This window comes from Alternaria conjuncta (assembly GCF_024043145.1).
Source record: "Alternaria conjuncta strain BMP 0040 chromosome Unknown scaffold_1, whole genome shotgun sequence".
In the NCBI taxonomy this organism is placed as follows: domain Eukaryota; kingdom Fungi; phylum Ascomycota; class Dothideomycetes; order Pleosporales; family Pleosporaceae; genus Alternaria; species Alternaria conjuncta.
In genome coordinates, this window is record NW_026250090.1 from 2931896 (window position 1) to 2956872 (window position 24977).

General features: G+C 47.1%; 7 protein-coding genes across 7 annotated transcripts; 3 read left to right on the forward strand and 4 right to left on the reverse strand.

Moving 5' to 3' along the window:
- Positions 1–1246: 1246 nt before the first annotated feature.
- On the forward strand, positions 1247–2573 carry J4E85_001022 (uncharacterized protein; the record flags this gene model as incomplete). Its single annotated transcript, XM_051465310.1, has 3 exons — positions 1247–1727; positions 1781–1883; positions 1934–2573. The coding sequence occupies 3 exons, from the start codon at positions 1247–1249 to the stop codon at positions 2571–2573; spliced, it is 1224 nt and encodes a 407-aa protein (XP_051331831.1).
- A 502-nt stretch (positions 2574–3075) lies between these two features.
- On the forward strand, positions 3076–5369 carry J4E85_001023 (uncharacterized protein; the record flags this gene model as incomplete). The annotated part of the gene is made up of 3 exons (XM_051465311.1): positions 3076–3544; positions 3578–4108; positions 4168–5369. The coding sequence occupies 3 exons, from the start codon at positions 3076–3078 to the stop codon at positions 5367–5369; spliced, it is 2202 nt and encodes a 733-aa protein (XP_051331832.1).
- A 180-nt stretch (positions 5370–5549) lies between these two features.
- Positions 5550–6692, reverse strand: J4E85_001024 (uncharacterized protein; the record flags this gene model as incomplete). The annotated part of the gene is made up of 1 exon (XM_051465312.1): positions 5550–6692. One exon carries the CDS (start codon positions 6690–6692, stop codon positions 5550–5552), a length of 1143 nt encoding a protein of 380 aa, XP_051331833.1.
- Positions 6693–7637: 945 nt separating this feature from the next.
- Positions 7638–9338, reverse strand: J4E85_001025 (uncharacterized protein; the record flags this gene model as incomplete). The annotated part of the gene is made up of 1 exon (XM_051465313.1): positions 7638–9338. One exon carries the CDS (start codon positions 9336–9338, stop codon positions 7638–7640), a length of 1701 nt encoding a protein of 566 aa, XP_051331834.1.
- Positions 9339–9668: 330 nt separating this feature from the next.
- On the reverse strand, positions 9669–11663 carry J4E85_001026 (uncharacterized protein; the record flags this gene model as incomplete). The annotated part of the gene is made up of 1 exon (XM_051465314.1): positions 9669–11663. The coding sequence occupies one exon, from the start codon at positions 11661–11663 to the stop codon at positions 9669–9671; it is 1995 nt and encodes a 664-aa protein (XP_051331835.1).
- Positions 11664–12062: 399 nt separating this feature from the next.
- Positions 12063–14063, reverse strand: J4E85_001027 (uncharacterized protein; the record flags this gene model as incomplete). Its single annotated transcript, XM_051465315.1, has 1 exon — positions 12063–14063. One exon carries the CDS (start codon positions 14061–14063, stop codon positions 12063–12065), a length of 2001 nt encoding a protein of 666 aa, XP_051331836.1.
- Positions 14064–15903: 1840 nt separating this feature from the next.
- On the forward strand, positions 15904–18982 carry J4E85_001028 (uncharacterized protein; the record flags this gene model as incomplete). The annotated part of the gene is made up of 3 exons (XM_051465316.1): positions 15904–16335; positions 16383–16981; positions 17029–18982. 3 exons carry the CDS (start codon positions 15904–15906, stop codon positions 18980–18982), a joined length of 2985 nt encoding a protein of 994 aa, XP_051331837.1.
- Between the last annotated feature and the right edge of the window lie 5995 nt (positions 18983–24977).

Sequence of the window (24977 nt, forward strand, 5' to 3'; positions counted from 1 at the left end):
ATATCAGCGTTCGCAGCTGCGGGGCATTAACTAGGTACCTAGGTAGGCACATCGAGGCACGTTCCTGATGCGTTAGCAAGCGGAGAGAACCCAGTTGTTGTGTATGGTCGCAACCAGCTAGATAGTCTGAGTTCGGCGCATCTTCCATAGACACGTGAAGGTTGGTTCGTGGTGTTGAAGTTTGCAACAGCTTCGACGCGCCATCCTGGCGCAAGGGACCTCGGGAGTTGCTGAGTCATCCACATAGCGCAACTTGTCTAGCCTGTTCTCGTCCGGAGCGGCCTTCTCGCTACTCCTTTTTACCCGCATGCCCATCATCTACAAACATTATGCGTCGACGACAGCCAGCCCCTCGCGGGCCAGCAAACACAGATACCACGAAGCAGCGACTGCCCGGTGTCAAATCAACTACCAGCTCAATAGACTGGACTGATAATCTTCGCTATCTACCTCCGTAGTCGCGCCGATATCTGCCGCATGCGCTCAAGATCTCGGGACCGCCCGCCCAGCGGATTCTCCCAGTACGAGACCATCACGCAATTCAAATCGTCAATAGTTCACGATTCACGCTGTAACCTCTTGACTGGATGGTCTCCTTCTCGTTGCGTCTGTTGGGCTGATGCAGTACGGCTCCAGATGCACCGCAGACTGTTCTCTCCGAAAAGTCCACCACTCTGAACAGCGTTTTGCATCATCTACTGCCCTTTACCCTTGATAGTGCTCTATTGCCCAGACTGATTCTTATCTCTCCCCATGTTTACGAGTCTTTCGCAATATACAGACTCTTGGAACCTGCCTGTTCTGTTGTCGCGAACAATGGCATTGATTCTACAAGGCCCGATTTTGCGGAGTGCATTCCGATGTGGAATCTATCCACAAAATACGACGCCGGATCCCGTGTCCATCGCTTCGCGCCCGGTAGTCACGCTCGAATCGGAAAGCGCTGGCCGGAAGAGCAGGGTTGTTTTCCATCCCGTTTCCAAAATTACCCCTGGCGCGACCGTCTTGGCGGGCCATGAGTCGGAAGATTCACATCTACCACTACCGGCATCGCCTCTTATACGAAGTGCATTACGGGAGCTGTGCCCGAACAGGCAGTAGTCAAGAAAAGCGCGATGCTTGGGATTAACGATTAGTCGTATCGTAACCTACGCGACCAAGATGGTGCAAGTCAAAAAGCGCACGTAGTCCAGCAGTAGAAATTGACCTTGATTTCCACACGCCGCACCCACGATCCACAGGCAAAATGCAGTTCTTCACCCGCATCACCGCGCTCGCTGCAGCTGCAGCCCCTTTCCTGGCCCAAGCTGCTCCCGTCGTGGCGCCTCCAGCAAACGAGATCATCCCTGGGAAATACATCGTTCAGCTGAAGCCTGATACCGACGTTGCATCCATCGCAGCCCACCACAACACTGTGCGCAGCATACATGCCCGCAATCTGGCTCGACGAGGTGACAATGGCCCCGTTGGTGCCCCAGTGGACCGCGAGTACGGATTTGGCGACTTCAAAGCCTACGCTGGATCGTTCGATGAGGCGACCGTTGAAGAGCTGAAGGCTCTCCCTGAGGTTCTCACAATTGAACCGGATTTCATCGTGAGGATCAACGCGGTGGTGACTCAAGCGAACGCACCGTGGGGTCTAGCCAGCATCTCTTCCCGCAAGGCAGGAGCCACTTCATACGTGTACGATGACAGTGCAGGCAAAGGCACCTTCTCCTACGTTATGGGTAAGTCAAGAAACTGATGACAACATTGACTTGGTATTGACATTATCTTCAAGACACTGGTGTTCGTATCAGTCATAGCGACTTCGAAGGACGAGCAACTTGGGGCTACAATGCCGTGAGAGGCACCGCCGACGCCGATAACGAAGGCCATGGAACGTAAGTCACACCCTCCAAAACATGCATTCTCACATCCTGACAAGTCCTAGGCATGTAGCTGGAACTGTGGGTGGCGCCAAGTACGGTGTTGCTAAGAAGACCAACATTATCGGCGTCAAGGTTTTGGACAGTGACACTGGAAGCGCATCAGATGTCTTCGCCGGATTTGACTGGACCGTCAACGACATTGTTTCCAAGGGCCGCCAAAACACCGCCGTCATCAACGTCTCGCTTGGCTCTTCCGCGTCAACAACATGGGATGCCGCCATCACTGCAGCATGGAAGAAAGGCGTTCTCGTCGTGACATCAGCAGGAAACGAGGATTCCCCTGCTATCAACAGCTCGCCAGCTCGCTCCCCTGAAGTTATCTGTGTTGGAAACATCGAAATCACCAACAAGAGGCACAGCGGCGGTGGAGGCTCCAACTACGGCGCTGCGGTCGACATCTTTGCTGCTGGAACGAACATCGTATCGGCATCCAACCTGGGCGACACAGAGACGAGGACGCTGACAGGTACCTCCATGGCATCTCCTCATGTAGCGGGCTTGGTCTCGTATCTCCGTGGTCTTGAAGGGCCGTCAACTGCTGCCGATGTCAAGGCGAGGGTGTATGCGCTCGCTACGCCCAACGTCGTGACGGATCCCATGGGCTCGGTCAACCTACTCGCGTTCAATGGTAACAGCAAGTAGTATCCATGTACGAACTGTTGTGAGACATTTGCTGACTTCGCACGTCCATCTTTAGGCAGGGTGACTACCGCTGGAAGCCCGAGCAACGGTACAGATAGCACGAGCGAGGGTACTGGAATCCAGAGCAAGGGTGTTGTAAGCCCAAGCAACGGCACAGCAGTCCCTTGCAACGGCACTGTCGAAGCGCGGAGCTCATGGAAGCTATGGTAGTTCCTGATAGTAGTATTGGAACATTCATCGAGCGAATCAAATCATTAGTATTGCATCTTCGACTGTTCTGATTTCGATCTGCACATCCCATCGACCTAGGTCACAATTCAGTCCATCACTGTTTCTAACTCTGCGCTGACTAACACGCACGTGACTAAGCCCGTTTGCTCTTTCCTGAAGCGCACGCGTCGCACCCCCACCGCCGTCATTTTGAGACGCGAAATCTCTGCCTCGACACCCTTGCTACTACGCACCCAGTCTCACCCATCACCCATCACCCCGGATGTGAGAAATGTCGCGTCCAAGTCAATCCAGTGATACGCGCGACGATATCGAAGCCCGTGAACTTACCGAAGAAGTCGCTACTACCGTCACCGCCTTCAAGACGCGCCTCGATGACGACACTACTATTGTCTCGGCATATTCACAAAGTGTGATAGACCCAGTGAGCAAGGTCAACGAGAACGAGTCTCGACTTCGGCGTGAACGTGATGCTGCTCTTTGCACCGTTGGCGAACAGAAGCGAAAGCTGAATAATCTGTACACCAAAATCGGACAGCTTTGGGAGGAGAACGATGCCCTCAAGGAGAACACTACGACCTCAAAGGACCAAGAGAAGAGTACCGAAGAGCTTTGTGGAGCATGCAGAGTGAAAGACGCCGAGATCGCTCAACTTCACGAACAAATCGACTCTGCAGGTGAGTCATCCGAAGAGAGCAAAGAAATGGGCTCTCGAACCCAGGAGTGTAACCTTGCGTTGAGTATGTAGACTAACGAGTTGTTTACAACAGCAGTAGAAGCCAAGACCGATCCCGACGAGGACACCGCACAGACCGGATTACGTATCGCATATTTCAAAGCAGAGGAAGAGTTGCGGACCAAAGACCTCGCGCACGCCGCGGAGATAGTGAAGATTAAAGAAGAGCATGGCATCCTCGCTACTCGCCTCTACGAGGAAGTGCGTGATGCTCGCACAACCACCAATGAAGAGCACGCAGAGAGACTATGTACGCAGGAACAGCTCTCCAGCATCGCGAAAGAACTCTCCAACACCAAGAAGCAGCTCTTCGACTCGGAAGAGCAGTATCAGATACTCTACGACATCATACCCAAGCCGGGAGGAGGTAGAATGGCAAAGCCGCCGCTGCCAGCCATACCGCTATTCAGTCACAACGGAGAAGTGGAAAGTTCCTCACCTTCGGTACCGCGCGCCTCTAGCCTTGTGCCAACAGATCATTCGCATCGTAGTCACAGCCAAGACAAAGAGGCTTCTTCAACCCCATCACATATCTCCAATGGCTCGAAGTCTAGCCGAGATCAGCACAGTAAGTAGTGCATTTTGCTCGCAAGTTTGACATTGAACAAGCACTAACTTAATGTCCAGCCCTCGAGAGAACCTGCGACGCGACGCGCGCCCCTCCTTCCTCAACTCCGCCGAAGCGGGTTATTGACCAAGTCGACGATGCAGCCTCTCCGGCACCTATCAGTAAGCGAGGCCCAGGCAGACCACGAAAGGTGACGTCTACGCACTACAACCCACGAGCTCATCCGCCCCCGGAATCCGAGACTCCATCTACGATCGTCGTTGATAAGCCTTCGCACAAACTCGACCAAGACCAATTATCGATACAGCGACCAAAGAAGCGGAGAACGCTCGGTTTCGGACCGTATAAACCCAAACTCTCCTCTGCCGATGACATACCTTGGCTGTTCTGTGTCGCGGGCGAAGGCGAAGGCATCAGATATCATACGCTCGACGATTTATCCCCCGAGGCCCAAGCGATAGTCACAGAAAGGTTCCAATACTGGTTCAGTGCCAGCAACAATGCCCAATACAACCCAGCCGATACCTACCACCACAATGATTACGCCAGGATGGTCAAAGAAGGCAACCGGCTAGCGAATGTAGGAGCAGGATGCGTACAAAACATGGTATTTGCAAAAGGCAGACCATCAAAGACTGCAAAGCAGACTGGTGAGCATGAGGCTTGTGGCTCATGTCAGAGCAAGGGCTCCCCGTGTGTCAGGATGATTCTCCACGACGGGAACCCGGTCCTATGCTGGTACCGTCAGGGCTCGGTTATGTCATCAATTACGACGTGGCAAGACGCAGCCTATTGGATAAAGCAAAGATCGTCAACAATCGAGGAGCCCGAACCCGAGCCTCTGCAGTCTACTGATCTAGCAGAACCACCCGTAGTGCCCCATAAGAAATGGTGCAATGTCGAACGTTACGCCCTTTGGCGCTGCATCAACAAGTGGTGCAAAGAACATGGTGTAGACGCGTTCACGCAAGCAAAATTCAACCTGGCTACATGCTCCAATTTTGCGGACCAGATAAAGACAGACTGTGGAGCTCAAGGCAAGGAGTCAGATCGTAGCGCAGAGAGCGTCCGCGCTCAGTTTAGAGGCGCGCTTCGCCCTCTGGACCCCACGGAACCTAACAAGCCGATCACAGAGTTGGCCGACCGTGCAGAGAAACTGAGAGCTAAAATCGAAAGCGGCGACTATGTTTCGGTGGATGAGAGGTATCCGGAAGCAGCCATCAATATTCCAGGGGATGACAAGTCTGACGCTGGGTTGTAAGGTTCTGGGACAGATGAAGACGAAAGGGGTCTTTGGATCAGATGAACTAGATGTCAGATACAATGAAACTCAGCCCTCTTTAGAACCTTTCAAATTGAGTCTAGCCTGCATGCTGTGCTTTCACGTGAATCGCCATTGTCTTCTCTGGCCTATCTACCGCCTAGCTCGGCCATTCTGCAGCTATTCTTCATCCTCAGCCCCTGCATCGTTCTTTGGTATCTTAATGGCCTCCTCCGGAAATCTTACGCCCTGCGGGAAGACTTTGGTTTTGTCGTTGCCGATCTCTTCCCTCATATCCTCTGCACGCTTAGCCAGTTCGCTGATAGGCGGATTATTCCTCCGAACGGCGTCTCTTACCTGACTGCGGACGATATCCCCGGTCCTTTGCTTCACCTGACCCTTCTTTGCGCACTCCGCATTGAGCTGGTCCGCGAAGAGGTTCCAGGTCTGTATGTGCATCCCTTTAGGGTCAAATGCATCGATACCGTTTTTGTGACACCAAGCGTTGATGCTGCGCCAGAGTGCATGACGCTCGACTTCAAGCCATGCGCTCGCCTTCTTTGTGGACATTTTCTCAACGTTCTGTTCGGTACGCTTTTCAGCTTGCTCAGTAGTGGGCGAGGGAAGTTCTGAATGATCTTGTTCAGACTCTTCACTCACACGGTCCGTGAACGAGATGAACGATCTGTCCGCTTCAAGTTGACGCTGAATGTGCTGCCCCAGCAACTTCAACTGCGCGCGCTCTTCATCAGTGGGCGACGGTGGCCAAGGCGCAACGTTGTCCTCAGTTGCTTGAACGAATGACTGTACAACAGTATCCCGGTTGTCAAGAAACCCATTGTCACCAAACGTCTCGGCCAACATCTCTGCGAAAAAGTCCCAGAGATCAGTTTGCGTCTTCCAGGGCTCCGGGTCATCGTTATCCGGGCCGTACTGCTCGCTGATCCTGATGTATTTGTTCAGCGTCGGTATGGTAATGAAAACCTGAGGATAGCTGACACGGTAGCTTGACTCGGTCCTTTCGTTGTTGTACATCTCCACGAGTTTAGACAATAAATTCGGAAAAGCTGCGTTCCGATGATTGATGAACATAGCCTTACGCGTCCCAAAGGCCGGTTCGCGATCGATGATACCCGTGCTGTCTGAGCCTTCGAAAAATGTGGAGAAGCCAACGAAAGCTGCGGTGTCACTGATGCAGACTGGATAAGAGGGATACTGACGTATGGTTTGACACAAGAGCTTGTAGTAGAGTTGAATCCATGCACGCTGATGTGGGTGCCAGTCCGAAGGTGAAGTGGGTGTGATATCGAAGCTGTCGGCCATGATGGTGACTCCGTGTAGGTACCGATCCTAATACCATACTTTTCTCCTTCTTTATACACCAGATTGTTTGTGAGCCTTCGTATCAGGAAGATGATATGATCAGGTCACGCTGTGCTAGATTGATCGCGCGACACCACCTAAGAATTGCTTGTCGCGCAACCACGCTGTCGCCATCTCGGGGGTCGTGGCTGCAGTGGCTGCGTGACCGCTCTTGTAAGCTACCACATTGTTCTGGCGCGTCAAGCACGTCGTCCGCAGCCTCTCCTTCCTCGGTGGGGAGCACAGGGTTTGGAAATGGAAGAATTGCGATCGCGTCTTGCTGCATACACACCATCATATGTTAGTAAAAGCATAGAATATAGAAGGACGTCCACTCCCACTGAGAAGGATAGTCGCAGCATACGATCAAAGTGCTGTTCTCTTCTGGTGACGTTGACGCGTCGACAGTGACGTCATGACGCACTAGCTGCAAACCTCAACCTCACCTTGGCGCCTGGCTTTGTCGTCTTCCATCGTCACATCATCACTTCCTCACATACACTGACCCATCTGACTATAGTCGCACATACGTGCGAACCTCGTGGACGGACACAATCTCTGTAGACAAGCGCCATCCATTCGTATAAGTCTGCGCGCGTCGTGAAGACACTCAGTAAGCACAGCTAGCTCATTTGGATATATATCTTTCATCTTTTCATTGCTATAGTAAAGAACGACGACACAAAGGAAGTGTAGAGCGTCTGTATCTCGCGATGTTACTCACACGCTGTTCAGCCTGCAGCACTACCTTCAGTCACCATCTTCCAGTTCATCGGCGAAAGCCGTTGCCTCGATGTCGCCCCGACGGACATGTACTCCAAGACCACCTACGTTCCGCCCATTCATCGAAATCCGCTGAATACGTCGACACCACCTTCTCCACCCAATGTTCACTCCTTGTCCTCATCACTTGCCCTTACCGGGCTCAAGATCTGTCGCCTTGAACACATCCCGAGGCTTGAGCTCCGCCTCTGTCACCGTCTTCTTCGGATCGGCCTTCCTAGTCCTCAGCGCGTCAGCCCGGTCTTTGATGCGCTTATAAGCATCCTTCTTGTGGACCTGAGTGCGGACACCGTCCATCCCGCGAGGGTCACCTGGATATGTAATCTTGTCTAGGGCCCTATGAGCGTTCACGGCGTCGGTAGCCTCGTAGAAGAGGGCACTGATGTTGTTCGCCCAGTAGATCAGGCCCTTCTCGGCTATGATCTTGTTGAAGAGCGCTATGATGACCTCGCGCTCTGCTTGCGACCAGGCATCGTTCTGCTTGCGGTTCGGTCCATGGCCCTTCTTGGTCTTCGGCTTTGCGGTCTTCTTGGCGGTCTTCTGGACGGCCTTCTTCGCGCGCTTCTTCGGTGATGCTCCGCCCTCGTCCTCTTCTTCATCTTCCGCGTTGTCTTCTTCTCCATCCTCATTCTCCTCTTCACTCTCCTCTTCCACCACTGTGTTGCGCCTAGTGCGTTTGGTACCCGTCTGCGCCTTTTTCGCTTTGTCGGTTACAAAGACTTTTCGACCGGACTGACGGACCGGTGGTGATGCGTTGTCGTCGTCGAGGGCGGCGGTGGGCTTCCTGGCCCTCGTTCTTGTCCGTCGTGTGGTCTCCTCCGTGGCTGGTGCGGCTTCCTCCGCCGGCGAAGCGCTCTCTGTAATCTCGAGGTCGTCATCAGGCGGAGAGCTACGGGTAGAGCCTTCATACATGTCGTCGTCGGAATTCCCCGTAGTGGTGTGATTCTCTTCCGCATCTGAGCTGGTAGGACTATGTCCCAACGACTTCGGGAACCTTGCGCAAACGATCTGGTACAGGAAGTTGAACATCTTGTTGTTCTGTCTCGGGTCTTCGATCGGCAAATCGATGCCAATCTCTTCGCGGATCTCTCGGTACTGGTCGAAGACTTCCTGTTCGATTATCCACATCTTCCCCCTCATGAACTCTCCGGTCTTCATTGCCTTCCGCACCAAGTCATCTGTCTTCCTCAGCGCCCAGTGTACCAGCTCTTGCTGTTTGAGTAGGTACTCTTCTTGGGTCCTCGAAATTGTAGAGGCGTCCTGTTCGGGAGCGGTCTCGGAGGTACCTTGATCTGCAGTCCTAAAGAACCGGCGAAAGACATAGTAGTAGCTCGGGCCTGTTGGAGGGAGTACTGTGCAAATGTCCAGGGTGGCGGCGGCGAGTGCAAAGCCGGCTTGCAGCTCGATGAAAAGGCGCTCGTCGACGCTCCAGGGAGTGCGCGCTGTCTCATCGGGCACGTCTTCAGTTGTTGCGGATGCTTCCCGGGGACCGCTTTCTTTCAAGGACGCCGCATCTTCGATGTTCTGGGGAGTGCGCGCTACTTCATCGGGAACGTCTTGGGTGAGTACGGCTGCGTCCTGGGGTCGGCTTTCTTCTGGAGACGCAGCATCTTCGATGTTGCGGGGAGTGCGCGCCGCTTCATCAGGAACATCTTGAGTGGTTGTAAATGCGTCGTGGAGGCGGCTTTCTTCTGGAGACGCCGCATCTCCAATGCTCAAGGGGGTACTCGCTACTTCATCGGGCACATCTTGAGTGGGCGTGGATGTGTCCTGGGGACGGCTCTCTTCTGCGGCGGGCGCATCTGGTAGGATGATGTCACTCATGATGGCTATGCGAAGAGCTTTGGCGGACGCTTCGTGTTGAAGTAAGGCGCTTAGAATGCGACAAAGGGTTGCGGGTGTTTTTATCGAGTTGATTGTAGGTTGTTGCTAACTTGTAGCAAATAGTTACCGACTACTCACTGTTGTGATGGTCAATGCGCGATGGCCACCTTGAGTTTTCGAGCACGCAACGGATTAGCGCCACCGATTCGTGTCTTTCACTACATCGTTCGGCGTGCGCTGCTGACAGTCGAGCATCAAGTCTGGTCGAGCTCACAGGACACGGGTGATACCAACTTGAAGGAGACAGCAAACTTCAATCATACCTACGACCTACGACCCCTCCGCGTCGCTCTTATACCAATCCACAATCTCTTCATCTCCAACAACCACGGAACCATCATCACCATGCCGTTGCAAATCCCTAACGTTCTCGACAGTCCAGCTCTCAAGCACACCAAACCTCTCCCGCATATCCTCCAACAACAACCGCGCTCGTCTCGTCGCAGGACTCTCCGAGCACTCTCTATACGACTGCGCGAACAGGTCGCCGTCATCGTCACTATCGTCATCATCGCTATCACCAGGATGACCAACACCTTCGCCTTCTCCGTCACTATCAAGGTTGGAAGCCCAAGGATTCCCCAACGAACCCGGGTTGACGTTACCTGACCTTGAGAAGTTGGCATTCGAGTTCACACAGCCCTCATCCTCATCCCCAGAAATCTCCTCCACAATCCCTCTATCAACATGTCTCTGCGCCCTCGTCATCCTAACACTACCCATATCTTCAAGCCGGGTCTTAAACTTGTTCCGCGTCATGTAGCGGGGCGGTAATAAGATGCGGTTACCGGCTGAGTCCTCCGCGGGATACTCGTTACGCACGTCGCTCATTTCGAAATGGCCGATCCATTTCCCGTGGCGGTCGCGGCCGGCTACTTCGCCGGTTGTTGAGAGGCGGTCGTGGATGAAGATTTCTTCTTGCTCCACGCGGTATTCTTTTTGGTAGCGGGGGGTTGGGTCGAGTTTCTTGACGCGGGTTCCGGATGCATCGAGTTTGTAAGGGGTGGGTTTGCGGTTTGGCTGGCCTGCGGCGTTGTTGTCGTTGTTGTTGTTGTCGTTGGAGTCGGGATTGGTGTCTGCGACTTTTTCGTATTGGAAATCTCGTTGGATGAGGGTTACAGACTTTCTAGACCCCCAGTTGGGTGAGTCGAAGGAGGTAGGCCAGTTGAAGCTCGTTTCTGTGCTTCCGTGGTGTGGGACGTGGTCTGCTGGTAGTAATGCCAGAGTGAGCGGGTTATCGCTGAATCCAGAGTCCTTATCCGTCTTGTTCTTCTTGCGTTCATAGGCCCTTTTGTTAATATCCCATGTAATATCCATCATACGACCCTTCCTCTCAAGCTCTTTATCCTTCTGCCGCTTAACTTCCGGGCGATACTCTTCTTCTACTTCATTCATATCGATTACCTGTCTTCTCCTCCTTGGAAAGCGCTCCTCGAGGTGTTTGTATCGCCTTTTGAAGCGTGGGAGATTCTGAGGTGTAGTTCCGCGCGGTGGCTGACTGTATCGATGCGCAACGTCAGGTTCAATAACAGCAGGCGCACGTTTACGATACGCTAGTTTAAACCTCTTGTAAAGACGAATCATATGGTTCCGCCATGCCATGTACGGTTCGTAAAACGCGCTTTCCCTATCATTGCTCATCGCTTTGATCACCAGTTGACCTGGAGTTCCATTGCTGGGCTTGCGTTTGTCAGGCCCATCTGCTTTCAGAGGTAGGACCTCATCTTCGCTGTCATCGTTGCCAGTCTTCGCTGCTTTCCTGAGTTTGTTTCTGGCTTTGATTGCGAGTTTCTCCGCGTCGGTCTCCGCGTAATCTTTGTCCGGGTTGAGAAATCTTCTATTCCAGACATTCTGATAATAGAGATAGTCTTCCCATGAGGCCTGCGCATACCTATGTTCGATGAATTTTCTCCACGTTTGGTGCGGTCCATGGACCTTAGTGCTGGCGGCTTTTGCAGGTTTGCGTTTCTTGACTAATAACTCTCTATTCTCTTTGGCGATCGCGTCTCCGCGCTCATCGAACGCGATGGGTGCTATCAGGTCTTCCCACTTTTGCTTTGATGCCTTGTTGTGTTTGTTAATAGCCTCTCTCGTCGTCGCGTCTTGAGCGGCTAGTGTGGAATGTGTAAGCCATGCCAGCAAAGCTTCTCTCGTCTTCGTCAACCATTCATCGAAGTGCGCTTGGGTCACGGGCTCGGGTGGCCAGTTCTCGATTAACGTTGGGTTGCTGAGGCCATCAGGAGCTCGTGGTCGCTGGTCGGTCATGTCAATTGGAGTGTTGTAGTGTGATGTGACGTTGTCTGGTGGATATGCCAGCAATTTGCCGAGTCCAGCGCTTCGAGTATTCGTCGGCAATGCGCATCTTTACATGCGTCGCGCTGGCTCTTTGTTCTTTATCTTCACAGTGTTACGCATGCAGCGCCAGTTCTACGCGGGTGTTTTGTTGCAACAAAGGGAACATTGGTCTCATGAAATACGGAGTGTCGACAAAGAACAAGATATGTCAGCTAGATTCTGGAGGCACAGTCATGCAATAGAGCCGTTAGAATTTACTTTGGGTACTACACACTTCTCAAGCTATCCTCAAAACCCCTTGTGGTGTCGTGTCATAGCCGTAACTTCTACCGTCGATACCATCCTCCAGTCGTCTCATCCGCTCCTTCCTCAAAGCTCCTCATCATCATCCTCTGACTCATCCTCGTCATCGACCGACTCATCGCCTGTAGACTCAGAGTCATCCATGACATTCCTCTGCTGCAGTTGACCCTTCTTGGGACGAAATTTCCTCTCGATCAGGGCGTCCTTCTTCTTGATCGCAGCGTCGCGGGACTCAGCTAGCACAAGCTCATCCTCCGGTAGCTGTTTCTTCGTGACGAGATCTTTCAAGTCGCCCGTGTATCCAACGGGCGGGATATCTGCGGTGTTGAGCAACCCAGTAACTGCTGCTGCACCTTTTTCGCGAGCGTGTCCCTCATGCCAATCCTCAAACTCACGTCGAGCAGCCTTCTTCTTCACAAAAGGGTCCTCTTGCAAGTCGCTGTTGAAGGCCTCGTGGTCGAAGTCATACTTTTCGTTCCTCTTGATGCGTTTATCGAGATCCTCAATCGCTTGATGGTTCCAGGTATTGTCGACTGAGCCTGCGGGTTTGGAAGCTCGTTGTAGTTCGAGTGCTTCTTCGTCTGACTTGGGCATGGCCGACCACTTCCAGCCCGCAGCTTTGTCGGCTGCGAAAACTTCTGGCGGGTCGGGTATGACTGCCGTCTCAGCGGGCTTGACCCATCGCGGCTTTCCCTTTGGCTCGGGCGCTTCGGGCACTTCGGTCGTTTCGGGCGTTTCCGTAGTCTTTCGTGCATCCGTCATCGTTTTCTTGGCGGGGCTCGTCTTCTTGGTGCTTTTCTCTGGGGGAGGTGGCGGAGAAGAACGGGTGCTTGACCTGCCCGAGGTGGCCTTACTAGTACTTCGCGTGTTTGGTGCGGGATTGCTGGTTGTAGGCTTGGTTGTCGTGGGCTTGGTTGTTGTAGGTTTAGTTGTTGTAGACTTGGTTGTCGTAGGCTTCGTGGTTGGACGTTTGCTTCCTGGAAATTTGCTGGCTGTGCTGGGTTTAAGCTTAAGCTTTACTATCAGACGCTTAGCTTGTTGTTCGCGCTCAAAGATCTCCATGCTTTCAAGTTCTTCGTCCGTGTCAGGTGGTGTGGTAAGAGTAGAACCATCGGAGATATTACCGTCGTCTTCTTCCTCAGCTTGATCTTCATCCTCTCCTTCAGCTTCATCCTCAGCTTGATCTTCATCATCATCTTCTTCTTCATTGACCTCGTCATCAGCCGCAGCAGGAGCAGGATCGACAGCCGACTCCCGCTCTCCTTTGATATACTGCGCGATTTCGTCGTCGGTGATGTCAGGCATCCATGTATCCTCCTTCTTGCTCTTCTTAAGCTTAGGTTTCAGCGCGCCCATGCGATCTCGCAGGCCACGGAGCGTAGTACCAGCACGGTTGAGGTACGAATTCAGCCCACCCGGGGGCCTGGTACCGAGACCCTCCTCTATAGGTTTGCCGCTCTTGTCCCGAATATCGGTCCGGTCCTCAAAGTAGTCGTTGAAAGCCTTGTAGATGACTTCGTTGTGTGGCGCCACAAAGGTATCCGTCTTGCCAGTAGCAGCTTCCAGGAGCTTTTCGTGGAACAGCTCGAGATAGGCGGTCTCGAACGGAGTCCATGGCGTGTGGGTGACCTTGGGAGGGAACTTCATGTTCTGGACGAAGATTTGGTTGCGCCACTTGTTGATGTCCCTAATGTGGTCCTTGGAGTTCCAGTCGATATCAGTCGCTTCCCTCCTTTCGTATGTAAAGACTCGATCTTTCTCGTTCCTGTCATGTCGATGGTGGAACGTGAGTGTCAGTCGATTTGATTGGTCCTTACCGACGACGAGCGTCGAGCGTTCGTCGCCGTCTAAGATCTCCCATTCGAAGTTGGCGTCTTCGTCTGGGGCCTTGACTGCTTTCGATCCGGGATGCGCCGGCTTCCTCGGCTTCTTGCCGGTGCTGGTTGCGGGTGGTGTCTCACTACCGGTCTTGTTGCGCGGGGATGTGCGCGTAGGAGTGCCGCCGGTCTTGGCTTTCTTCGCGGGCTTTGGTGGAGTTACTGCGTCGCCCTTACGTTTTGGAGGCATCGCGGCGGTACTGAGTGGTGGATTGTTACAGTTGATGATCTGAGCAGCGGGTATGAACTTGGAAACCAACGGATGGGAAGCGGGGTATAAAGCCAATGGAGAATCGGCCAGAGTGACTGAGAAGCCTAACTTCTTGCTGTGGGCCTTTCACGATTCGTCATTAGACCTTTGTGAAAGGTGTGAAGAACAGTGTAGAGTTCCAAAGATGGCCAAAGCTTCTATCCGAAAAGAACGACATAGTGAAGGGATTCGGATATCAACCATTGTGTAATTCCAATCACTGTTTCGGCCTAGCGATGGTTCTTGTTGGACGTTGATATATCGAGAGGTGAATATAGCGCTTTGTGGTTTTCTGCATGGTGTATATATATCTGGGTTCTAATGATAAACCGCTGAAGAATGCAAGGTTATGACAACTCTGCGCGGTACACATCTTTTATCTTTACTGTGATGAGGGGGATTTGCGAAGAGCATCAGCTTGCGGTATCAGTCGGTTGTAACCATGCTCACGTGGACCTATTTGAAGATTGTTCTTAGCAAAGTGCAAGACAGCAGGAGCAGAACCACACACTCACAGGTTCCTGTACGCCTACCTTCGCGCGATCCTGGTATGCTTCACTCAAAAGGCAGAAAATGTCGTTGAGGGGTCACTCATCTTGCGGCATGGTGGCCGAAATCAAACCTTTGGCAGCACATTCCTCCCTCATTGTATGGAACATGAACAAAACAAATAGGAATGCAAGAATGAAATTATCGCATATCGTCGTTGTCAAATCGAGATCCACCGTGTCCAGTCGCTGTAGCCGCTAGATAACATGGGTGTAATATTCTTCCAGCACATACCTAGGTATGGAAGGTTTCGATCACGGTAGTGGGTGACGGAGATAACTGTAGACGAGCATCAGCGGAGAATACCACTGATCGTCGCGATCCAGAACTCAGAACTACGCGAGTACATCTAGTTCGGCGCGAACAACGGCAAAGATGGGCAGTTCGTGTGGAGCAACTGTGCCGTAGCAAGAGGCGGTCTGCAGGGGCACTCGAGTAGTTTCTTGTTAATCCCTGGAGGTGTTGAGGTACTATTACCACCCGTCCCGGTTAAGCGACGCCAAGCACGACGGAGGAAGCTGCCGACTCAAGAGGGCATGGGAGGAGCGCAATCGCTCGATGCGGACGGAGGGGGTTGGAGGGAGGGAGGTCTTGGTGAGGAGGATGCGGAGTGTCGGCGGCGGTGATTGGCTCCGGCGCCGAAATTAGCGTGGGCGCGCATGTTTACGTCGCGTGTCCCTCGTGCACGCCATTTGCGCGTGCATGGCTGTGACAGCTGCCAGTGGCATCAAGGGCTCGATCCATAGGAAAGGCGGAGGTGAGGTCGGTGTAGGTGGGATGCGGGGCCTGGGGCAGCAGCTGGTCCCGCCGTAAATTAAGCAGCAAAGGCGAGTGTGGACCCTGACCAAGAGGGCTAGCCGGCTGCGGGCCTAGTCCAGGGCCTCCTTGATGCTCCTTTCGAAGGCCGTTGGGGAAATCATTCCCTCTTTTGCGGTCCGTCGCGCTCTTTTCGTGCTGCCGTGAGCTGTGTTGCGCCGTCGCTCTGACTTTCTTCTGTTGCATGAATGCCGCCTGCAGAGTAATACCCAGAGAGTCACAGCGTGCACGACTCAAGCCGGCGCCAGCATACTAATTCCACTCAAGTGAAACACGCTCTACACCAGCACCACCGAACCGAGCGCCACAGGTAAACAGGTCTGTTCTTTCTACCTGCCGCGGCGGAGAGCAAATTTCCGCTCCGTCATATCGAACCACCGTGAAGACAGCAGACATGTCCAGCGGAAGCACCACCATGGAGGTGAAAGAAGAAGCCGTCGAGCGCGCGCCCAGGTCACACGTGGACAGCTCGCCGCTGCCGACAGACTCGATGGTCACAGTGCCCCTCTCCGAGACGGACGGTAGAACCCCAGAGGAAGAGGAAGGCGCGAGGGAATCGGTGATGCGGCCAGAGATTATAGTTGAGGAGCGAAGAGCATCATCACGAACCAACTCAACGGAAATCCGCAATGCCTTCGGACGCCGCGCGAGCCAATCGAGCGTCGACACACCCGCCCCGACCAGCCCTACCATCTCAGTGCGGGACACCGACGCACCCGTCTCCCCCAAGACAGCAGCGCCAGACAGCAGGGGGCGCCGTACTAGCAATGGCTCGGGAAAAAGCGAAGAGGTCGACTGGGCTGAGCTAGAGAAAAAGGAAGAACAGGAGCCCGAGGGCGAGGAGGAGGTGTGTAGCGCGGCCCCTGTGTGAACAACGAATGCTAACATATCTAGGCCATGGCCCTGCTGCTCGCCCGACTAGAGCAGGAGAACGAAGCCATCCTCTCAAACTCAAAGTCCAACATGAAGGTCGCCCGCGCCCGCAGCCAGTCCCGGCCCCCCTCCTTCAACCAGCTCAAGCGCCTCGTGGCGGATGACACCGCCACTATGCGCTTCTCCCAGCTGCCCTCGCCGCCCCCCATGACCGAACTCGAGTTCTGGGCTGCCCTCGTACGCGACTACCCGCAGACCGTCCACAGACTGCCCACGCTCTGCTTGAATAAGATTCGGGGAGGCATACCAGCGCCGCTGCGGGGCGTCGTCTGGCAGAGTGCAGCTGGCTCGAGGGAGAAGCTGATCGAGGACCAATACGACTCGCTGTGCGGAGAGTCGAGCCCGTACGAGAACATCATCAACAAGGACTTGGGACGCAGTTTCCCCGGTGTCGAGATGTTCAAGGACCCTGAAGGCGAGGGGCAGAAGATGCTCGGCCGCGTGCTCAAGTGCTTCAGCTTGTACGACCACAAGATTGGCTACTGCCAGGGTCTTGGTTTCCTCGTAGGCCCGCTGCTCATGCAGATGGGCGACAAGGAAGCCTTTTGCGTGCTCGTGAGGTACGTCATCGCACTTCCCTCACAACGTCAGCGACTAACAACGCCAGGCTCATGGAAGACTACGATCTGCGCTCGTGTTTCCTGCCGGACCTCTCTGGCCTCCATCTCCGCATCTTCCAGTTCCAGAAGCTGCTCCACCAACATATGCCACAGCTAGCCCAACATCTCGACGATTTAGAAGTGCAATCCGCATATCTATCGCAATGGTTCCTGTCTTTCTTCGCTGTCACATGTCCGCTACCCATGTTGTTTCGCATCTACGACGTGCTATTTGCCGAGGGCGCATCCGAGACGATCATGCGGGTAGCCCTCGCGCTAATGAAGCGCAACGAGCAAAAGCTGCTGTCCCTGAGTGAGTTCGAGGACGTAATGCAGTTGCTTTTGGGGCGCCAACTCTGGGACCCATACGGGCGGAACGCGGGGTCGGCGGATGAATTGGTCGGTGATTTTGTTGGTTTCACAAACGACGTGACGCGCGAAAGGTTGCAGGGATTGGAGCAGCAGTACAAGGAGGCCCAGGAGAAGGATTCGTCCAAGCAGCAAGTCCAGAAATCTGCCACGAGCTTCCTGGGCCGTCTGTGGGGGCCCTCCAACTCTTCGACCAAGTCCGTTTCACTCAGCCCGGGTCTCTCCGCGCCTTCACGCCCTGTTAGCTTCCTCAGGCGCTCGGCGTCCAAGCAGAGTCTCGCCTCGACACTCAACTCTACTGCCGAATCCGATGCTTCTGCTGCGACACAAAGTACAGCCATGACGGATATCTCGCGCGCCTCGAATGGCGACGCGCTGTCGATGAAGTCAGGCCACGGCTCCATGGCCATGGGCGCATCGTCCAAAGACCGAGACCTACACTATCAGATCGAGCAACTCCTCATGTCGGTAAGCCAACTGCAACGCCAAAACAGCGAACTCGAAGCCGCCCTCCAAAAGCAGCGCGAAGACCGCAAAGAAGACCACCGCATCGTCCGCACCGTCGTCGACAAAGTCCGCAAAAAGACCACCACCCTCGCCGCACCCTCAACCCGTTCCTCCCGCCGCCGCACAACAATTACCTCCGCAACCACCCTTCCCCCTTCCTCCTCTGACGACGCCGCCTCCACCCCCGAACTCACAGAAGAAGCCTCTGAAATCGTCGAAACGCTCGAAAGCCGGTTTCCTGCCGCCACACTGCACCACCGCGCCTCCTCCATGTTCGAAACAAAAGCCCTCCTCCGCGACAACTTGTCCCGCACAAAAGAGCAACTCGCCAACGAGACCCTGCGCGCCAACGCCCTGGCCCGCGATCTCTCAGACCGCGACGCAGAATTGCAAATCGCACGTGACGCGCTGAAGGATACGCGGCATAGGTTGCAAGATAGCTACAACGCAAACCAGCGCCTCGAGAAGTCCATCCAAGAACTGCGCCAAAACGCGCGGAAGCAGTCTGCAGCTGCGAGTTGGACGGGCGTGGATCATAGTAGCCATGGGAATGCGCCGGATACACCGCCCACACTATCGCGTTCTACAACGAGTGATTCTATCAACACGAGTGGGTTAAGGGAATTGAGACTCGGCAGGACGAATAGCCAGAAGAGTGAGAGAGGGGGGTATTACAATAATTACAACACGACTGCGCCGCCGGTCCCCTTTTCTAAGAGGAGTAGTAGTCTGGCTACGCAGAGTGTGCTTGCGACTGAGAACAACACACCCGCCGACTCCGAAGCTCTGTTACTCGAGTTGGTTAACGCTAAAACGGCGGAGGCGGTGGCGAGACAGGAGCTTGAGGAGATGAGGAGTAGGTTTGAGGGGATGAAGCGCGTTATGAGTAGTGGCAATGGGGCGAATGGAGGAGGGTTCAGTGGGAATGGGAGTCCGATGGGAGGAAGCCCATTCGCGACGCCCACGCAGACGCCTGCTGTGACGCCTAGTCCTGTTCCGAAGGAAGCCGCTGCGGGTAGTGGTGGGGGATGGGGATGGGGAGGGTGGAAGAGGACGGTTAGTAGTAATGCTGCGGGGGGCTCTTAGGGCCTGTTTAGCGATTATCGTATTTAATATAACGCTAAGAATATAACATTATATAACCTATTATATGCCTGCGTTTAGTAATAAGCAATTTATACAATAGTAGTAGAATGCGTTCTATAAAATATAATATATTTAAAAGCTGTAAAATATATTATATTATAGTCTAATTAGAGTAGAGAATTTTATTATATAACTTTAGAAATTATTCTACACTTTTTAAGCGCTATATAAGTATATAATAGTAGTAGAATAGCTTAAATTAGTTAAAAAGGTAGTTATTATTATATAATATGTAGTAAATTAAAGCTTTACTATATTCTACTACTACTTATAATAAAGTATTCTACTACTACTTATAATAAAGTATTCTACTACTACTTATAATAAAGTATTCTACTACTACTTATAATAAAGTATTCTACTACTACTTATAATAAAAGTATTCTACTACTACTTATAATAAGAGTATTCTACTACTACTTATAATAAAAGTATTCTACTACTATAGTATAATAAAAATATTCTACTACTATAATAATTAGCCTACTAGCTCTAAGACTTTATTATATTTTACTACTACTTATCTATATTAAGTCTATAAGTATTCTACTACTATAAACTAGCTTACTAGCCTCTATAGTCTTCTTACATTCTACTACTACTTATACGCTCTAACTTTATTATATTCTACTACTACTTATAATAAGAGTATTTTACTACTATAAACTAGCTTACTAGCCTTTATAGTCTTCTTATATTCTACTACTACTAATACACTTCTAAGCTTTTTATATATTCTACTACTACTTATAATAAAGTATTCTACTACTATAAACTAGCTTACTAGCTCTTATAGTCTTTTTATATTCTACTACTACTTATACACTCTTAAGCTCTCTATATATCTTACTACTACATACTAGCTTACTAGCTACTATCTCTAAAGTAGAATATTCTCTTAAAGTAGAGTAATTCTATAGTAACTCTAGAACCTACTAAGTAAATAAGAACTAAGGTAGCTCTACTATAAGATAATAGAAAAAGTATAAGATTATTAATCTACTTAGTAATATAGAAGAGTTAGAAGATAAGGCTAGAGATAATCTTAAGAATATAATAGTACTATATCTATTTAATCTACTAATATACTTCTAAGTTTATACTAAGTTAGAATAAGATAGAAGCTCTACTCTACTTATAGTAAGCTACTTTAGTAGGTACTATTAACGCTAGAAGCTTTGCTTATAGTAAGCTACCTTAGTAGGTACTATTAACGCTAGAGGCTCTGCTTATAGTAAGCTATCTTAGTAGACACTATTAACGCTAGAGGCTCTACTTATAGTAAGCTATCTTAGTAGGCACTATTAGTGCTACTAACACTTAATACTCTACTTATATAGTCTTAGTATACGTAAGTAATAATAGCTATAGTAGCTAGTACTATACTTATATAGTAAGCTACTTTAATAGTAACTAGTAGTACTATTAACACTATACTTCTCTTTACTCTTATTAATAGCTATAATATACTAGTAGCTTTATATTCTACTACTATAGTAATTAGCTTTTTAGTACCTAAGGCTCTATATTCTACTACTATAGTAACTAGCTTACTAGCTCTTAAGGCCTTATATTCTACTATTATAATAACTAGCTTACTAGCCTTTAAGGCCTTATATTCTACTACCTTATATTTTACTACCTTATATTCTACTACCTTATATTCTACTATCTTATATACGCTTTTTTCTATATCTCTCTACTTACTAAGTCTACTACTCTAGTAGAACTTAAGCTATACTTTTTCTAAGAAGCCTTTTGTTAAGATAGCCTAGGCGTATAATAATACTATAGATAGAAATAAGGCGTTATATTCTACTACTCTATACCTATTCTATATTTATAGAGATAGTCTAGACGTATAATAATACTATAGATAGAAATAAAGCGTTATATTTTACTACTTTTTATCTATTCTAGGTCTATAAGTATTCTACTACTATAGTAACTACTTAATAAGCCTCTAAGCTCTTGTTATATTCTACTACTACTTACCTAAACTAGAAATGTAGATATTCTACTACTACTAGAATTAAGGTATCTTACTACTCTATATAAGTAAAAAAAGGTAAGAAAAAAAAAGTAAAAAGAAAGAATAGATAGACTAGAGATTAAACCTAGAACCTTTGTAAATAGATATTATAGTTAGATAGTAAGTATATAAGAAAAGTAAAATAACTTAAGTTAAGTTCTATTTACTAATATATATTTACAGCGCTCTACTACTAAGCTATCTATTTATATTACTTAATAAATAGTAGTTGCCTTAGTTAGTATATATAGAATAGTAAAAGTATAGTAGTAAGAGTATAGTAGTAAGAGTATAGTAGTATACTATTACTACTAGTAGAGCTAAGAAAGACTATAGCTAACTACTTAGTTTCTTTATCTAAGAAACTAGAAAGTAAAGCCTTCTAGTAGTAAAGCTAAGAAAGGCTAGTGCCTTCTTCTAGATATACTATCTTACTTAGAACTTTCTTTCTTATACTAGACTTAGTAGAGGTAAGTAGAGAAGAATATTAGTAATAATCTTAATAGCTAGTTTACGTGCTATAAGTAGAGAAGTACTACTTTTATTATTATATAGCTCTTATATTATATTACTATTACTACCTAGTTTTTTTATTATTATAGTTTTATATTATACTACTACTACTACTAATATATATAGAGGCTGCGTCTACTAAATAAAAGTACTATTTCTTAGGTATAGAGGCGTCTCTATAGCGTCTGCGTAATAAGAATACACTCTAGACGTAGTAGTATTTATTTATATTTATTTAGTCTTATATATTATACTACTACTATAGTTCTATATTTATTTAGCTAGTTTTATATATTCTACTACTAACTTTAATAGTAAAGAAGAAGTAAAGTAGAAGCGTAAATAGAAGCGTAGTAGTAACACGTATACTTAGCGCTATTATTATTAGTACTTACTACTTATCTATACTTATATTCTTGCGATATATATAGAGATTCTAAGAAATAATATTACACTACTACTATATTTACGTTATAGCTTAGCTATATTCTAACTTTAATATAGACTTTAATACTAACTCTAAGTCTAACTCTATTCTATAAGACTCTAATAGTCTACTAGAGCAAGATAACGTAGAAGAATAACTAGAAGAGATAGACGTTAATAAAAATAACGCGTAAAAGCTACGTAATACTAAAGTCTATAGCTTATTAGTTAAGGCTTTTTAAATAATAGCTATAGCTATTATAGATATTATAGAATAGGTAATACTCTTTTTAAATTATAATACTTAGAGTCTTTAGCTCTTTCTAATATTTTATTAAATATACGTTATATATTTTATATATAGAAGTAATAAAGAGTTTTACGTAGCTATATAGATAGATAAAGTAGTGTTTTAGAGACTTTACGCGTAGTGTATAGATAAAATAACTATAGGCTAGCTAAAGTAAGAGTATAATACTATAGTATACTTAGATAAGTAGTTAATAATATTTCTTAAGTATTATAGGTATAAGAAAACTATAGCGTTAAGCTCTTAGTTCTAGAGTTACTCTAAGAGCACTATCTACTACGTAATTAATAAGTATTTAGTAGAGCTTTATTATTTATTTAAAGAGACTATATAACTATCTAGTAATAACTATACGTCTCTAGATAAGGTTAGACCTAGTACGCGCTACTATCTATAGTTCTTAGACTATATTAGTACTATAGATAGTACTTTTATACGTACTTTTATATAGTAAAGCCTTAGTAATAAGAAGGCCTAGTAGTGTTAGAAGAACTACTATACGCAAAATATTCTTAGTATATATAACTTTAACTCTATATTTATATACTATCTTACTAGATAGAAGAGCTAGATATATAATGTAAAGATCTTTAACTACGTAGTGTATCTATATAGTCTTACGCTACTTTGTAGTAAATATCTACTTATAGACTTTAGGTACTCTCTTACCTCTATTATAATAATACTATATTCTTATACTTAATATTACTTAAGAGAGTTTAATAGTAAGATTACTAGAAGAGAAGCTTAAAATAAAGAAGAATTATTTAACTACTAATACTTCTCTCTTTATATAACTATTAAATAAGTCTAAAGCGTATTTAAATAGTGTTAGAGTATTTAGTAAAGTTTTTCTAGGCTAGAGTATAGTATTAAGAAGTAGATTCTCTTTATAGAGATGTTAATAGGCATTAATAACTTTATTAATAGATAGTAGCTATATAATATACTAGAGTAAGAGATTAAGTAAGAAATAGAGAAAAACTCTAATAATAAGCTCTCTAATAATCTTAAACTAGTTAAAGCTAAGTAAGTAGCGTAACTAGTAGAGGAGGCTATAATAACTAGTTCTACTAAGAATAGTAGAGAGATATCTTAGTAGTAGAATATAATTACTAGTTAGATGTAGAAGTATAAGTTAGCTACCTAACGCTTAAGAGTAGAACGTAAGTAGCTTTATATACGCTTAAGAGTAAAACGTAAGTAGCTTTATATATAGTAGATACTACTATAAATATATATATTATATTATTATAGATAGAGGTAGTAGTAGTAATAAAATTATAGTAGGCTTATTTATTTCTACTCTATATCTAGTAAAGGTATATAATATAGGTAAGTATATAAAGTTATTTTTAGATTTATAAATAGAAGAGATATAGTAGAGTAAGTGTAAATAGAGAATAAAGAGAGAGAGAGAAAATATAGAAAATTAATGTAACACTACTATAGAAATAAGTATACTACTAATTTTCTATAAGCTACTCTAACGCCTTAGTTTTATAGATTTAATCTTTTCTTAGAGCTAACTTATTTTCTTTATTTAAAGTTCTTTCTTTATTAGAGTATAATAGAAGGTAATTTTCTATAAACTAAATTAATATTAGAGTATTATAGAAATTTTGTATTCTTTTAGTTAACTTCTTCTCTTTAGTAAAAGTTCTTTCTTTATCTAAAGTTAAGAAAGAAATCTAGTATAGAATTTAGTTATTGTCTAGGTTAAATTTAATCTAGTTATTATTATAGCTAGAGTAAGAAACGTATTACTTAGTGTATAGAAGTTCTTATTATCTCTATATATATAAAGAAACGTTAACATCTTTTTCTTTATCTATTTACGCTTATTATTCTTTAAGATAGTAAGATTAAAGTATTTTATCTTCTTAGAGAAGCTTAACTTTATAAAAGTAAGTAGTGTACTTTAGATTATAAGTAAGTACGTAAAGAGACGTTGCTACGTTATTTATAATAGTAGCTTTAGCTTTATTATCTAGCTCTTTCTATAGGTATAGAAGAGAGTTACTTATCTAAAGTACTTATAAAGCAAAAACTAGCTTCTAGATAAAGATAACCTTTTAATTAACTATCTATAGATAGTCTAGTAGGCGCTTAACACTTTAGAGTGTAGCTTCTACCTAGACTTTTATACTACTATTAGCGCAATAATATAGTATATAAATAAAGTATTATACTAGTATATATTATTTAACGTTATCTATATAATTAATCTACCTAGTAAGCTCTAGTATAGAGATTACTATAATAACTAAAGCGTTAGCTTTATTATAGGTAGCGTATTTAAAAGCTCTCTTATAGTAGAAGAAGAATTACTCTAGTTTATATAGTTTCTATAGGCTCTTATTATTATAGTACGCTACTAGGCGCTTAGTTACCTACTAATAGTGCTATACAGAATTATAGGTATAAATAGCGTTACTAATAACTTTAAGCAACTCTAGTGTATATTTTAGGCCTAGCGCTACTAATTATGTCTTATTCTAGTAGCTTATAGTCTTCTTAGAAGAACTTATATCTATATAGATTAGGTATAACTAAGAGTTTTAGTTTTAGAATACTCTATTACTATTATTACTAGTATTATTCTTTACTTACTTATTAGTACTTATATTATTATTATTTATATTATTTACTTC